The following is a 17,777-nucleotide window of genomic DNA, read 5'->3' as shown; positions in this document are numbered from 1 at the left end:
AAAAAAAAAAGAGAAAGAAATACAAAATACAATATTATAGACAGTACATTTCAAACTGTAGACCTTTGAAATTATAGATGTAAACCATGTAGGCAGGAATACTTTCAGGATAAAGTAACACACATCCACCACTTGACCCGTTTACCACCTTTATCTGGCGAAGACTCAAAACTCTCACACCTTTTCACTAACCTTCCTATTCAATGCATTTACCACAGATTGGACCACTATATAGATTTACAGTTTTGATAACTGAATAAATAAAATTGTGCCACATTTTGCAAAAGTTTCACACACAGCTGCTGCATCATCACACTGTAGTGTAACATAAAGGCCTCCTATAGGAGACAAAAAAAAGTCTGAAGTGTTACAAGATGTTCTATAGTTATTATTAAAAAGTGCCTAAAAACTACTGATAATTCAATTTTAAGCTTGACTGATGCTTCCGCATTAAATCTACGACATAGACATTTATCCTATTCCATGTAATTCTCCGGAAGTGCAACTACTCAATTGAGCTGCTTGTTAGTAATATGACCTATTGGAGCAAGCATAATGCTCGTGTGAAATATGAAATATAAGTTGTTATTTTATCTGGCTTGCTCACAATGCTAAACCACCACCAATGCACCACATGTGGTTTTCTTATTTCCATAGCTTTAATAATTGCTGCATTTGGCCAAATTAGTACCGTCTGTCTTCTTTGCAAATGTTTGAAGAAAATCAAAATTTATAAATATGGGTGTAGCCTTCAGGTGTGAAAAGTGTAGCCAATGCAGAAGCACTTTGAGCCTGCATTCTTTCTAATGGCCAGCAGGAGGCAACTGTTAAAGTAGTCAAAAGGAGCCATGTTGTATAGAAGTCTATGAGGAAAAATGACCCGACTTCTTCAGCCTGAGGGACACTGGCCTAGTACCTGGAGCCTGGCTCGCAGTCACCGGTTGCCAGGGAAAAATAAGTACTCCTAGATCAGGTACTAATAGTTGCTGGAAGGCTGCTGGCTACGGAAGTACGATTCCTCGATCGGTTGACGAGCAGCTGCTTGCCGTCACTGAAAAGCTCCTTGTCATGGCTTCGATTACTAGCAGATTGCTGTGGTTGCCTAAAGTTTGTGTGTAAGATGTCAACTCGTCTGTAAAGAGTTGTGAAAGTAAACCAGAAACACAGAACATTTACCTTCAAATTAAAAGTTAATCCTTTTCAAACATGTTGGATTCAGTCTTAAGGTACATTTTCTTTACTGTAAAAGGCTGTGCTTAGCAAGTGTTTGTAGACAAAACAGTGTCTTCCATGCAAACTAAAGGCGACTGCAGCAATCTCTTATCAAACTTCCGCAACTTCCGGTAACCACTCACCAAAGTGTCAGGGAGTGCGCATTCACCAGCCTGTGTGACTTAGGTCTTACTTGACCTGTGAACTCTGTAAAGATATTTCTAATGGGTCTCAAGTCCTAGTTTAAAGCATGCTTCACTACAGCATGGTATTCATTCTCTTTATATATAAAGACAAAGAGGGGGAAGTGTAAGTGTATGTATACTTTTACTAAATCACTTGTGTAGCCTTTAATGTAGTAAAAGATAATCTGAAGAGTATTCATCCAAATAAGGTCAAAACCAGTTTCAAAATGGCCAAACATGAGGCTTTAAAACAGTGGCTACATCTGTCTTTTATGTAGTTTAGGATTAGGATGCAACAGCTAGCTCTGATGTTAAATCGCTAGTTTGCAGTGGTATACTTTTATTGAATATACATCATGTTCATTTTTTTAAACGATGGCCTCATTTAGAGTAAAACAGACAACATCTTTTATATACAGTCTATGGAAGGAAAGCAACACAATGACGGCTGCTGTTTCGGTGGTGCAATGTCAGAGCAAGGTTGTCCATAGATTAAACGCAGGAGTATAAATCAAGCTTAAGAGGTGTTGGTGGTGTATTTCATCAGCCACATTATCCACATGTTGAAAGTGCAGCAGCCAAAGTACTGACGTGTGCGGTTCAACAGAAAAACAAAACAAAACAAAAAAATCCCACTGATCGCCCTTTTACCTTAAAGTAAACAGCCGGAGGGAGAACGTGCAGGAATGACTATAATTACACCTTAAATAAAAAGGTGGATTCAAAGTGATTATATTTGAGTATAACCTTAGAGAGCACTTTTATATATATAGTGTATACTTTCTTTCTCCTCTTTGGAATATGACACTCGATAAATGACTCTCTTTAGAGAAACAACATTTCCAAAAGTCCCTGGAGTTGAGAGAAGACAGATTAATTTTAGTCTTTGTCATTACCACCCGTAGATTTTGCCCTGTGGGCACCGCGCTCCTTAATGATCTCTCCCCACACACGTGGCGTGTTCAGCTGTGGTTTCTCTGATGTTCTCTTGCAGTAAACGGAGGCAGCAAGGTGAGAGGATAAAGACTTTCTAATTCCCAAAACGCTACGTGATGCACAGTGCATGCATATACTGAGTCGACCTCCAGTTCTAAGTGTTCTAACCTTCGATGCAGAAGAAGGCAGCTAAAGGTATTCACATTCACAGGTTATACGACCTTAAATTGTGCCTTTGCTTGCAAAGAAGCTGATATTAAGGCTGACGACAGTCTGAGAAGACGTGGATGGAAGTTTGTTTTTCTTATTTATGCTCTTATGTGTTGTGTGTGGGGACAGTCGATAATCGAGGACACGTCACCTGGGTTTACACTGCCACCCAGCTTGGTCTCAGTGGTCCACCTGAGTACTGCACATAGGGGACCGGTTCAACCTCAGCCGGCTCCTCCTCCCCCTCTGAAGCCTCCTCTGTGTCTGTCTCAGCCGATAGCAGGACCTGAGAGAGGGGGATTTTGTTAGCGACCAGAGCTTAAAGTAGAGCAGCGCTAACTATAAGCTAAAGACAAAGAACAGATGACTCATTTTCAGCTGTAGTGTGTGTTTAGACTTTGCGTCCTAGGCAAAAAGCTGGGAAATCTCTCAGCTCTGGATTCCCAGTCCACAGTGGAAAAATACCCCTGTTTATTTGCAGCTTTGAAGACACTCTCCAGAAGCAGGAGGAATTCAACTCTCTAAGGAGCAGAATTCCACAACTATTAGACATTTAAAGTACTAAAAAGGTTCCATATGTTTCTTTAAAATAGGGTTTGACATGTGGAAAATCTGTTAAAAGGGTGAGCTTAGAGATTAGTAAAGAGTAATATCGGAATAAAAGAGTAGGAGCGTGCATGTTTGATCCTTTCCAACCCTAACCAGGTAGTTTCAGTGCCTAAATCTATCCAAACAGCATAAGAAAATGAACATTAAGCGTGAAAGAAAACATTAAGTGTAAAGGACTTCTGGAAAAGAGGGAAATATCTATCTTGTGACTAGGCGAAATTTGAAGTGAATATTTTTTTACTTTTTATGGCCGATTCCACGTACTGATCATACAGAGATTGAGTTTGTTGCACACATTATCTCTGTGCAACCACGTTTGAACACAGGCGATTGTACAGGTTGCCTTTGACCTGTCAGCCCGTCTCCAAACTTGTATAGACTGCAACCACTGTCAGATATATTGTCAAAGGTTAACAAACATCTTATTTAAGTCAAAGTCAAAAAGACTTTATTTATCCCCAAGGGGCAATTAAGATAGATGATACCTTGCCGACCATACATACAATACACAAACATCACATTGAGGAGACAGGTCAGGCTAGGTAGCACTGGCCGGTCGACCACACGAGCAGCGACCCGAACTGAAACCATAGAAAATGCACAACATGAGGAAAGACGAGGAGAAAAAGAGGCTTAAAGACAGATTTCCAACACGTGGTAATCAATCAAGCGCACCTCATCTGCACCGCGCTCAGGAGAAAGGCACAGAGACACAGGATTTGTGTCTCTGGATTTGAACCCAGGACCTTCTTGCTGTGTAACAGTACTAAAACTGAGCATCCATGCTGACTTCTGTATTTGTAGCGCTGCAGCTATACTCTCGTTAAACTCATGTTAAACTCTTGTTAATCTTCTTCTATAACAGTCAGTCTAACTAACCACAACAACAGCATTGTGGCTCTAACTCCACTAGGAGCTCATTCAAATCAATGCCCGTCTTTCTGCTGTCCTCCTCCACTCAGCTTTCCATAACATCAGCATGAGGAAACAAATTATAAATGTCACTTTTATTCTTGGTATGAAGGCTTGATTTATGTCTCCTTGGCAGACGACCAGGGAAAAGAAAAGAAGAGGGAGGGATAAACACTCTCATCACATTGCACACAAGGGTCACGCACCCCAGCAGTCATTCGCCCTCAAGTCTGTGAGTTCAGCCTTTCCTTAGAGGAAAAGAAGAATATCAGAAGCTTCTATGCCTGGTATGAATTACTACAAGAAACCTCTTCCAACTTTGTCAGACTAGACAAACCAGCATCCAACCACGCACACACGAAAAGCCTGCTTGTGTGGGCTTCTTCTTGATCAAGTGGCATCCAATAAGAGGCTTTTTTGTGTTATTACCCTTTATCCCTTTCCCTTTATTTTTTCTGTGTAATACAGACAAAGGGTGAGAAACCCATTTAAATATCAATAATCCTATATCTCCTTTTAAATGTCTGCTGAGGTTTTAATTCTGTATGCAAAACCACACGCAAACATTTTCATTACGGGAGTCTGAAACTTCGACAACCAACTATAATCAAGCTAAAACCGCCTAATTCAACAGCACTGATGAAAGCTCGAGAGAAAAGTCTGACTCAGTGTTTCTTGGCTAAATTTATGGGTTTGGATCCTCATTAGATCAAGTGTAAAGAGAAAAACAACAGGTGCAGTTCACACCCAGTGAGACAGTGTTGGTACATTAACGCTCATTTCTACACACGATAAAAGATTTTTCTTCAAAAAGGAAAGGCATTCAGCTTTCACATGGCATGGTTGGATCTGTCTTGGTTAATAGTCCCAGAGGGTGTTTGGTGGGAACAAACTTTTTTCAGGGTTATTTCCTTTTTGGAACAAAACATTTATAATAATAACAATAAAAAAAAAAAACAACATCAATGAGTCACTTCCAGAACTCACACGAGTCTGTCAGATTCCTCCAGGGATTTAATTTAACTGATGGCTGAATAAAAATACTGACATTTTAACCCTGCATGGACTGAAAATTCAAAATTCAAACCCTAAAATTTGAAAAAAAAAATGTAATATTGAACAATATCATATTATCTGTGTATTCTTTTAAACTTTTAAATAACTGTTTGGCTTCTATATGAACACTAAAGAAAACTAATGGCTTCATATTAAAAATTACAATTACATACAGCAACTGAAATGCCTGCAGACTCTAAAACACATTTGCAATAAGGTCTTACCACAAAAAACCCCCACAAAAACACCAAAAACAAATTACCGGAAATAGTAAAGAAACAAAGCAGTGGGCCCTTGGAGTAAAAGGATAGAAAATGAGGGGGTTTTGGAGGGTGGGTTGTTTTGTTTTTTTTAATAAAAATCTGTGACTGGCTGTGGTTTTATCTGTACAAAGATAAAGAACAGTATGGGACTATTTTAATGAAAAGATCCTACCATATGTCCATTTGGAGTCTCCAAATGGACATATGGTAACCAAATGATACTCTGGTATTTTTCCCCTTTTAAATCTTGATGGCGTTCATCAGTTGGAGCTAAAACGCTGATAATTTACTGTCACTGCTACAAACTATAAACCCACAAATATAACTGTGTGGGTAATATAGCACCGGTACGTCAAATATTGACTCAACTCACAAAAGGCAAAAAGGCAAAGGCTCTAGTGGAGAAAATACAAAAAAAAAGTGCTTCTGCTAATTACAGTTCATTTGAAATACTATGAATTGTTTTTCCTACAGAAGTGATATTTTATCACAGTATCACAATAATAACAGCTGCTATTAAACTGGTAAGTGATATTATTAAAGCACTAGTGTGTCAGCTTGGCAGACTGACTTCCTTGTCAAATAAGTCCACTCTGCTGGGTCTTCCTCCTCCTACCTGTCTGTAAGAAAAGGGGAGCCCCAGGGTTCCATACTAGGCCCACTGCTGTTCTCATGTGTAACTATAAAACAATGTTTACGAGTGACAACAGGCAAATGCTGCATTCTTATTTCAGCAGACACATATATGAACTGTCTATCTGCTTCAGCAGCATTAGCCTTTAAATTCTTACAGTCGGGTTTTGATGTTGTTTAGCCCAAGCTTGAATTAAATGGGCACAAATCCAGTTTGATTGTAATGTGATGTTTTTACACAGCATCAGTTACTCTCACCCTTGACTCCTCACTGTCCACCCACGGCAGAGATTCGGGCTTCTTCACCGAGCTGTCAGACAAGTCGTCCAGGCTCTTCATTGTCTTATACTTCCTCATCATCAAGCTGTCCACCACCCAGAACATGATAGACTACAGGGGGAGACAGAGACACCACAAGGTGGTACGTACAAAGCAATCAAAAACTGTCCTGATTAGTTTTACTTTCTCATCATGAAAACAGAACTTACGTTGACTATGAAGGGCACAATAAGCATGACAAGAGCCAGCTCCAGCTGAGGGTTAGCTATGTAGCTCAGCAACACCTCCTGTAACTGGAACAGAAGATGAAAACTGATTAATAATAACAATGGATGATTGAAGGAGTTTTAAATAAATTGAGACCGTCAAATAACGACAATTGTTGCTATGACGAAGGCTAATTTTACAACACAAATATTCTCAATGTTACAAAAACAAACTCTCTTTGAAACAAACTCCATGTTTACACTGGGATCAGGAGAAGTCATTTTTCATCATCTTCCGTGTTTATGTTTCTTGGTCAAAAGTTCTTAAGTGGCAAAGTTTGTTTCTCATGAACTTTACATTTCTGATTTTTTATTTATTTACTTATTTATTTATTGCATATTTCTAGGAAACAGTGAAGGAAAAAATCACAAGGATTTCATAAATTTCAAAAACTTCTTTTGGCAAATAAATACAAGCTTTTATATTCTCTCCCATATTTGCCTCAAAGACAAACCAAACAATGCCAGATGGATATGAACATGACTAGTCTGGTTAACCTGACAAGATCGAAAAGGTATTCAGATCCAAACTAAATTGTGATTCTTCTAGGATGAGATCACAGCTTGGTCAGTTGTATTGGATTAAGTACAGTATAAGACTGGCTAAACCTCGCTGAAGTCTTGGCTGTGCAATGATGTAAAAAGTGGAAATCGTTTCCTCTGCCTAAATGTATTGTAATGTCAAAGGATTAGCGCACAATGAGCTGTAAAATCTTCTTACTTTGGACCATCCGGGGACAAGCAGCACCAGGCTGATGACACCTTTCTCTAGCACCATAATGAGCATGTAGACGCCACACTGGCCCAGCCATGCTGCTGCCTGGGGAGGGTCACCTGGAGGAACAAGGAGGGGAAAAAAAATGAATGAGACTTCATTTGCACTTCATCTGTTAATGTCACAGGCTTAAAGTTCCACGTTTTTATTCCTGAACCCTAATAAATGTCCATCCTGAGTTCCGACATCTGACTTTCGTGGTATCTGGAAGGCAGCATGTGTGCCTGAGATGACCACTTTATGACATCATCCAGAGCCAAAAGTGGGAGAAAAAAAAACTGTTAGAAACAGGGTGTTTAGAAAAGTCTGAAACCTAAGCTCTTTGCTCACCACTGATTACTTCACTGCTAAAATCTGGCTATGTTCCATACGAGCATCCACCACTGTAACAGCACATATGTGACAGAATTCTTCATTTTACTACCATTGCTTTGAACCAGTTACTATACAGAATTATGGATTTGATTACAATATTGAAGGTGATGAATTTCTTCCCCTGGTCCCAACCTTTCAAAAAAAATCTCTGTTACACAGGTGCCTCACCACAGCAAACACAAACGAGGACAGGTCTGTCATTAAGGCAGGAAGGAGGAAGGAAGACTCCAAGCCAGACACGGGGGGGGCGGGGGGGGCAAACAGACACACTGATCTGGAAATGTCAGCGCTCATGTCAAACAAAACAGGGAATTAACTACAATTGTGCCCCTGACCAAAGCACAACTGTAGCCCAGAAGTAAGATGGATTTATTCGGGCATGTTTAAGCTAAATTTTCCATCACACAAGGACGGACGTAAAGGAAAAAAAACAACAGGAGGTAGAGTGAGGGGGTGCAGTAACTGTATTAAGCCAATAGGAATGTTTTCAGCTGCAGCTGGAGATGCTGGCTATGCTCCTGGTGTAGCTCTGGTGGGTCTACAGCGCCCTCTGCTGGCAGACATTAGCACTGCACCTTCTTCATTAATACGCCTCAGTGTTCATTTTGAGTGTAAATAGATGAGAAGAAAATGAAAAACCATAAAGAGAAGCAAATTATTTGGTTTCACTCACCATATTCTCCAAATATGAGCAGAGTCCACTGCTTGTACTCCACCAACTTGGACACCAACTTGACAGCCAGCCAGATGACCAACATTCCCAGAGTGGCATCCAGCAGGAAGTTCATCAGATAACTTTGGTGAAAAATTAAATTACATTATTGAAGCGACATCCCTGTAGGGCACATCCTAGAATGACTGATGTGCTTCTAAAGAACTCACAGAGAGCAGGGGTCCTCTTTGGTGAGAGTGGACAGGAAGACATTAGCAAAGTGGATGAAGAGAGCACCTATGGCTTGTTTGGACGTATCAAAAAACCTGGAAAAGGCACGATGGACTCAGTTTTTATTTTCTGGTTCTGACTGACTTGAAAAGTGAGATTTTTTTTTTTAAATGTTATAATTTTTTGTGTTCTTTTGAATAATTCGAGAGGAATTATTTTGTAGCTGGAATAGAAAACGTTAGGATATAGAACAGGGCAGGGTAGATACGTCTAAAGAGAAAATGAAAAATGGCTGACCAGATCCGCCACGGTCGTCTGATCCCTACAGGCTCCCGGAACCTCTTCACTGCAAACAAAGAAAATCAATTGATTGATTGTCCTGCAAAACAACAACATAAAGCACAGTTTCTTACCACTGTTTTCACCAATCTGTGAGCAGGCAGAGGGGAGAAAGGTTGAAGATAAAATACAGATGAATCATCTTAATCTCACACAGCCCAGTGGGCTCAGTAAACAGGCACCGACTGTTCCTATAAATCCACCAGGGTCGAAAAAGGGAGAGAGCATGTGGAAACAGAATTAAGGTCTCCTTCAAATGGAAATCGCATACTTCACACAGGGTAATGTGTGAAGTATTGTGAAGTATTATAAATAAACTGTATGCAGACCAACTGGGACTTTCTCAAAGGTCCATCACATTGAGAAAAAAATATTGGTACATAAGGCACAATGATTAATATTGTTTAGATTCCTCAATCAGCAGCTTAAGTCGAAACTGAACATCTCAGTTTCTGACAAGAAGAAACTGACAGAAGTCACAATAACATGAACAGACCACAAAAACTAATAAAGCTAAAAGCCAGTAGCATTATCTTTACTGAAGACGTTTTCAAGGATGATGTTTTTATGTCTTTCGAACGAATGACGTCCAAGTACGAACTCCCTAAAAGAAACCTTTGGAAAAGGCCCATCAATATCTCAGCAATACAGGAAGTGTTACAGAGTAATCCGATGGTTATGGCTATGTGCTGGCGATGTGACAAGAGTACAGGCATATTTACACACATGCTATAGGAATGCCAAATGACATGGAATTTATGGAAAAATATAATAATGTTTATAATAGTGATGTTGTGAAAGTTTGATTTGAGATGGAATGACCCCAGCTTTGTCACTAATCTATATTTGTTAACTCGGTTCAAAACTTAAAGGATCCTGGGCACAAAATAAATAGTAATAAGCATGAAAGTAGGGTGTCGATTTACTTTCATGACAGCAACGGAAAAACAAGGCGGGGCAGACTGACGTACTAAATGTCCAGTCTTTATCTGAGTTCCATGAGTGCAGGCAGAACAGTGAGTCAGTGGAAGGAAACTCCCAAAAATAGCTTTGAGGAAGACAGATGAGCGGAGGGATGTACGGTGCAGGCCCGCCTGCAACTCTGGCCATAGCTCAAGATCTAATAATGCTTCACTGCACACAAATAATTTGTAAATATTAACACATACATGTGGCCTGAATGACCAAGAATGACACTCGGAGAACCATAGGGGGGAGAATAAGAGCGAGAGGAGGGATATTGATTCTTTTGCTAATAAGTAACTAAGTGGAGGTTAGAGCTCATTGATCGCTCCCCCGTAAGGCCTGGCCTGATTCTGCTGAACTTTACTGCTCAGGTTTCAGCATGCTAATTAGCTGATGAAATCACCATGACTGCACTGACCTTTTAAAGTACTGATTATTAGATTATATGCCAGCACTCTAGAGAAATAAGTTCATATTGCGCTGGATCAGCATCCATTTGTACTCTGTTTTTTGTGTGGCATTTAGGAATACTTACAAAAAACAAAGAAAAAAAAAAGGAAACTGTCCTAATGTTTTCCCTGAACACATATGTGCAGACAGTTGTGTAACAATATCCCTGGCAGCTGACTGAAGTCACTATAATCCAGGGAAACGGCTGAGAACGAATTAAAACCGAAAATGAAATATGATCCAGAAAGTCATACAGGTAATCAAGCATTAACACAAACTATATACGGTTTCTGAGAGGCATCGAGTTTAGCTTTTATTACAGCTACTTGTAACAGTCACACCTTTCAGCTGCCAAAAAAATAATAATTTAAAAAAAAAACAGAGCCAAGGGTGCCAAAAGTGGTTAGATGCTTGGCATTCCCCAAGTCAGCTGCCCCAGAATCACAAGTTTCTTAGTAAGTCAACAGCCATTGTTAGGGTTGAGCAAGTAAACACTCCAGTTTACAAGGAGCATCTTGTTGAGCTGTTAAAACGGCATTGTTTTTAATCATGTAAGACTTTCGGTGGAAGTTGGGCACTTTTTATCCCCAGAGGAAGCTGAAAGACTCGACTGTGCTTACAACTGGACAAGTGCGGGACAACTGAACACACAAGAAAACTGAAGGGAACAAAACAAAACAGCTTAATTAACTTCAGATAGCACACTGAGCATACTATACTGAGGTCAAACATTTGCTTTGTTCATTTTAGAGGTGATTTAAAAATTTTGGCACGGTCTGAAAACCTTGCTCATAAGCTCAAAGAGTCGTGCAGACAACTTCTTTAATTTAATGCGGCAACATTCCTTAATTATGTAGAAAAACAAGGAGACACATGGTTGAAACTGCACTTCTTTTTCTTATATTAAGGAAATAGAGGGATTAGATGTGTAGTTAAACGTCTTTACAGTGACAGAAAAGAGAGCTTCACTGGCCCGGCCCACTTAAGATCAAAGTGGGCTTTATGAGTTTGACATCCCTGCTTTAAATAGTCCAATGCCTACTCTTAATTATCATTTCATTGTTTTACTGATTTGACTATTACTTCATTTTATGTAAGTTAATTTCAGTTAATTGGTTTTATTTACAATTTTTTCCATTTTTGCTGCTCTAGTTTTGGTTTAAATTATGGTTTTATTCACTTTTATTGATTTTATGGATGCAACATGTAGGTTTTGTCATTTCGTACTCTATCCCAGCTGTCACAGGACAAGAGGCCACAGATGGAGAGGTCACAGATATGCTGCAGGGCTAACACAGAGAGACAGACAATTTAGAATCACCATTTAACCTAATCCGAACTTATTCTTGTTACCAGTCGTCTTTGGACAGGGGGAGGAAACTACAGTACGTGGAAGGCATGTGAAGAACATTTAAACTCCAGCCAGCTGGGACATCCTTGCTGTGAGGCCAACGTGCCAGCCAGTGCACCACCAACTTTTTTTTTTTTAAATTAAAGTTAAAAATAATAAAAAATACTGCAGAATACGCGGAAATCCTGCATACGTCTTAAATTACACTGGATGCACAAAGATTTTAAATAACTATTCTGATGGAAGTCAATTTTACTTTCTAACAGAAACAAAATGAGGTCCTGGATCTAAAATCTGCTATTATGTGACACTGGCTCTGCTTAAGAGCACCTCAGTTATGCTGCTTTGGCAAAGGGCACATATATAAGTGCGGTATAACAAGCCCTAAATATTTAATTAAGCGCATATACCGTGAACAACTCATTTGATTAATTACATTCTGAAAATAAGGGTTCGCCCAACTCTCCCTCGGTTAAAGAGCTAAAATTCCGTTCAAACCTGCTATGTTTACAACATCTGATATACGCCGAAAGGAAAAGCAAAGCGCTATTAGTCAGGTACTGTTTTCAGAAGCTTGCTGGCTGCTTTAGATTCTTGCCGAAACCCGTGGGAAAAACAAATTAGCATATTTATCAATACAGTTTGGTGCGGAGCTACTGAGGCTGGAAAACAAACGTCAACAAACAAAACGCCACGTGGACTGGTGCAGCTTTCTAAAAAACACTTCGTGCATTTTGCTTTTCCTCAATTCTCCAACTGAATTAGCACAAAAAGAAAACAAGTTATCAGGGATGTGTCTCCCGATGGTAAAGGAATCGATACTCACACATTAGAGTGCTGAAAGCCACGATAGCCAGCAGTCCCTGGATCAGGACGCCGAACCTGTCCGTCAGAGCTCCGTTGTCGCAGCCGTGGGGATTCGCCTTACTAATGTCGGACATGTTTGTCACTTCAAACGGGGCATTATCCAAGAATCTTTTCACTAGCATGACCCCGCTATACCCGTACATGTCCATGGTGACACCGAAAAAAAAACTAAACGGCACAGTCGTAGGAGACAAAAGGAGCGCTTCCTCGGTGGGAAAAAGAAGTCTTTAACCCTTTTTTCTCTTACTCGGTAAGAACAAACGACCGGATTTTTAACTTCCGGCGAACGACTCTCGGTGAAGTTTCCCTTCACCGTCTCCAGCGGCTGATGCTGCCTGTCATGATGCTAACGCAAACATATGGAAATCGATTATCTGAGTCGCGTCCATGTTTTGACAGCGAAAACACGCACCGTGAAGCGGACCAACGCAGGGAGCCCCGCTTCCGGTAGTTCCGTTACAAAATAATAGCCTTCCGCTGTTCTTCAGAACAACTTTAGAACATGGAGGGGCTGAATAAATCTGAGAGAGAATGAGCTCTGCTGCCTCTGTGATAATTACTCAAAAATCATTTAAACAGAAAAAAGAACTCAATGAGTAAAAAAAAAAAATACAAAAAATTAGCTCTAAAAATTAAACTAATTCAATAAATTCCTTAAATCAAATAAAGGTAGACTAAAATGGTTTAATAAATGTATATTTAAAAATATTGTAGTAGGAAGTGCAATCAAATTACTTAGTCTGCACAGAGTGTAGATTGTGTAAAATAATAAGAAGTATTAGTGAAATAGGCGATTAGAAGTTCATGAAAGTTATCAAGGACTAAAATATAATTCACTTCATATGTTTTGAAATTACACTGAACATTATAGTTGTAAGAGTTCACTGTCCTATTTAATATCCCACTTGTTTTGCATTAAAATATGTTACCCAGTTACATAAACAGGCATCAGCATAACATTTGCTTCTCTTCTTCTGGCTGCTCCCTTTAGGGCTCACCACAGTGGATCATCTGCCTCCACTCTATCTCTCCTCCACATGCTCCTATCTCTCACTACAGACCACAGTTTCATCACCATACATTATCCATGGAACCTCGTGCCTGACCTCATCTTGAATCCATGGAATTCAGTCTGTACAGCCACAGTGGCAGAGCACAAAATATAAATAATAATAATATCCACCTTTTTGTGTTTTAAAACTATATATATGGTGTGTGTGTGTGTGTGTGTGTGTGTGTGTGTGTGTGTGTGTGTGTGTGTGTGTGTGTGTGTGTGTGTGTGTGTGTGTGTGAGAGAGAGAGAGAGAGAGAGACAGAGAGAGAGACAGAGAGACAGAGAGAGAGAGGTGTATATATATATATATATATATATATATATATATATATATATATATATATATATATATATATATATATATATATATACCAAGGGCTCAGAGAAGAGCTCGAGAGGATGTGGAGGGTGAAGGTAACAGTGGTCCCCGTGGTAATCGGAGCACTAGGTGCGGTGACTCCCAAGCTAAGCGAGTGGCTCCAGCAGATCCCGGGAACAACATCGGAGATCTCTGTCCATAAGAGTGCAGTCCTGGGAACAGCTAAGATACTGCGCAGGACCCTCAAGCTCCCAGGCCTCTGGTAGAGGACCCGAGCTTGAAGGATAAACCGCCCGCAAGGGGGCGAGATGGGTGGTTTTTTTTTATGTATATATATATATGTATGTATAATATACGAAATAATATAGCTTTTCTGAAACCACTATCAACTGTACCCTTTTAATGATCCTATATGGAAAGCTATTTAGAAGTAATAGTGTTTTTTATCTTATTAATGCGAATAGGATTTTTTTTTTTTTGATTTGCAACTGGCTTTTGTTCCGTCTGTTTTTTTTTTCAGCATGTTTATTTCTCGAGACGCTTCCTGGCCTTTTATTTTGAAGTGAAATTCGTTTAACTTCCTGTTATTCTTGGGTGGAATCGACGAAGCTTTCTCACAGCAGAAATTAGTTAATGTGATCCTATATGTGTGTGTGCGTGTGTCAGAACGGTACTCGGTGATGCGCACGGGCCCCACGAGGCAAATTGCTGGCTCACGTGATGTAACAAAGGAAATCTTTAGGTTTGCCAGCTGGCTTCCAATAAAACAAAAAACTTAAGTATATTATATGTTATATAATATAATTTTATTACATCACACACACACACACACACACACACACATATAGATAGATAGATAGATAGATAGATAGATAGATAGATAGATAGATAGATAGATAGATAGACTTTCTATGCTTTATTGCTTTTACTCCACTGATACAAAAAATATTGTCAATATTGTATGATTTTGCAGACTTTCAAATACAGAAAACAATCCAGTAAAAATACAGATAAAGTCATCTATATAATTCCGACAAGAGCCATTCTGCATAACATTACTGTTATTTACATTAAGTATATTTTCATGACAAGCACAGTCTGTACAGTAACATAAGTTCAGAACTGCACGTTTTACTTGAGCAGAGGGTGTGGGTCCTGTGGGTTCCCCTACTTGTATTTGGTTGTATTAGAAGACACATAGATTATTGTACAAACAGGACAGAGTGGATAAATGCAGTCACATTTCAACCCATGAGTTCCATATAAACTGTAATGTTTCCACAGGGATGAAAAGACACATAAAAAACAGAGAAGAGTAAAAGTGACCTTAGCCTTTAGCAGAGTAATACAATAACTTCCTTCTGATTTTCTTTCAATAACAGACTTTTTATTCTATCCATCAGGTTGTAGCTAATTGGAAGCAACTACAACTTAGCTCCCCCCCCCCCCCCCCCCCCTACAATAGAGCACTGCTATTGTGGCAATGATAGATGAGAGCACAGATAGGAACGGATGGAAAGTAACTTACTACAGTTACTATGGTAATTTACTTTTTCTTCTTCTTCTTCTTTTTTTTTTTGCAGTATGCTACTTTCTGCTTTTTATCTATTTTGGATGCAAACATTGTACTTTGTACTCCATACTATTAATTTTAAAATATGAGTTTCTTATGATTTTGCTGATAGGCTACTTTCACTGCTCCCGAAGGGCTCACAGTGTGTAGCTCCATATATTTGCTTTGACAGATTTTTACCCCAAATGCCTTTCCTGACCCACCCCCCTAAATCAAGCGGCCCAGCAATGTGTGTGTCATAAGTTGCAGGTAAAGGGAATCGAATGCAGACTTACAGACAGGGAGATGTAAGGAAAACCTTTATTTAGACCATGAAAAATAGAAGCAAACTGAATCCATGACCCTGATAAGGATAAGCAGAAGAGGGTTGATGGATGAATGGATGGATGTTTATAAGCAGGCAGATAACACATGGGCACAGCATCAGGAAAGAAAGGCAATCAAACAACAACTACGATGAAGACTGGACTTTTATACACACGAGGGTAATCAAGGAATTGGGCACAGAAGGATAAAAAAAGACCCAGCTGTAGATAATAATGACAGACAGGAGAAGATCAAGTTAAACACAAAACACCAGAGACATGTGATCAGCAAAGCAAAGCAGAAAATAAATAATAGCTGAAACAGTGAAACCAGAACTATCATGACAGAGGGAAACTCTGAGTGGACTCACAGACTTTAATTCCAAACAGTAGAACAATAAGACAACCAGGACTGAGACACAAGACCTAAACTCAAGTACCGCACTCCACAGAACTAACTAGAACTCAAATATTACATCATAATGAGTGTGGAAGTTTTTTCTTTACATGTTTTAAATATAATTTAATTATAAAACATGTGTGCTGTTAGGATAATTTAGTAGGATTAGAAGGTTTACTTGAATAAATGTTGCTTTTTAAATATATTTCCCACTTTACACAACAGTTATCCAGCACCAAGTAATCTATGTTTAAATGTGTGTGCAGCACTTCTTTACATCTAATAAATCGGTGACAGCATGCAGAAAAACACACGAGGCCGAGTGTGTTTAGATTTATGATAAACACTCTGGTTTCCTGTGCGCCTTGTTCCCGGTCCCACCTGTGCCACACCGTTTTAAAAAGTCCTGGAAACGCCCCTGCGGCGAGCAGAAAAACCGCGTGTACGTGATGCAGCAGTAGCACGTGCCATCCGTGTGTGTGTATGTTTGTGTGTACGTGTAAATGGAGCCATAATCCTTTCTCCCGCGCGCTTGGAAAAGCTTCTTCTCTGGCAGATTAATGGCGCACGGCGCACGCTTCAACCATCTGTTCCACGAGTGGCATCCCACCAGCACGAGCGCCTCTTCTCCTGTCTTTTACAGGACTCCTTTGTGCTTCCATGAGGCAGATCTACCGTAAACACAACAACCGAACTTCCCATTACACATTTCAAAATAAAACCCTTAATTAACGCAATCTACGTAGCGAGCGCGTTTTCGCTTGTACAGTGAGACATTCATCTGGTTTTCCTGGAGGTTGCAGTCGGGTTTTACGGATTTCTCCTTAAAATGAGGCAACTCCACGTTTCGACGATCATTGCTGAATGAAACAATATTTGATTCCTAAATATAAATGTGTGAAACTGCGCATATTTTTCAAACTTTCCATTCCTTGCCCCATATCGGTTTGATCAGAAATACCCTGATTAACAGGTTTTAACTGTCGTGTTACATATTTCCAGCTTTTCCGGGAGCACACAGAAGGTTTTGGTTTCTCTTGTGCATATCAAACGACATCTACACAACTGTGTAAACACTGGTTATACTTGCAACACACGGATGAATTTTTGCAGACATGATTGCACAACAGAGTTTTAGGTTACTCACATATGCATCACATGAACTTTTCCAGAAGTCATGCACTTCCCATTTTAAGATAGCTATACTTTGTCAACAGTCTCGGTGTTTTTATTAACTCTGTTAGTCTCCGTTGAGAAATGTTAGATTCTTTCATCCTTCAAATAGTTTCCATGTTTAGTCAGGCCAAATCAAGGCAAACATGTCACCGTGCCTTACAGCTTTTATTTATTCATTCTAAGAATGAATACATTACCTATTTATATTTGCTCATGGAAAAACTTTATTGCATTTTCTTTTTATGAGTATGATCAGTTCAACGAGAGACAATAAATGTTGAGCAAAGAGTTTGGTTTGGTGAGGCACTGCGCGTTACTAAAGCTGAGCGATAGCTTAAACACACACACACACACACACACACACACACGCAATATGCAGGTAA

The 17,777-nt window shown here is 39.5% G+C and overlaps 1 protein-coding gene across 1 annotated transcript; it reads right to left on the bottom strand.

Annotated features, from left to right (window-relative positions):
• Nucleotides 1–637: 637 nt before the first annotated feature.
• On the bottom strand, nt 638–12,993 carry tmem110l (transmembrane protein 110, like). The gene is made up of 8 exons (XM_063460302.1): nt 12,527–12,993; nt 8,892–8,940; nt 8,594–8,689; nt 8,385–8,506; nt 7,283–7,395; nt 6,505–6,588; nt 6,275–6,406; nt 638–2,829 (listed from the first exon to the last, which is right to left on the bottom strand). Exons 1-8 carry the CDS (start codon nt 12,714–12,716, stop codon nt 2,701–2,703), a joined length of 915 nt encoding a protein of 304 aa, XP_063316372.1. The 5' UTR covers nt 12,717–12,993; the 3' UTR covers nt 638–2,700.
• Between the last annotated feature and the right edge of the window lie 4,784 nt (nt 12,994–17,777).

Source organism: Pelmatolapia mariae, linkage group LG17, assembly GCF_036321145.2.
Source record: "Pelmatolapia mariae isolate MD_Pm_ZW linkage group LG17, Pm_UMD_F_2, whole genome shotgun sequence".
In the NCBI taxonomy this organism is placed as follows: domain Eukaryota; kingdom Metazoa; phylum Chordata; class Actinopteri; order Cichliformes; family Cichlidae; genus Pelmatolapia; species Pelmatolapia mariae.
The sequence above is the reverse complement of the archived record's forward strand: the minus strand, read 5'-3'. Positions and strand labels throughout refer to the sequence as shown.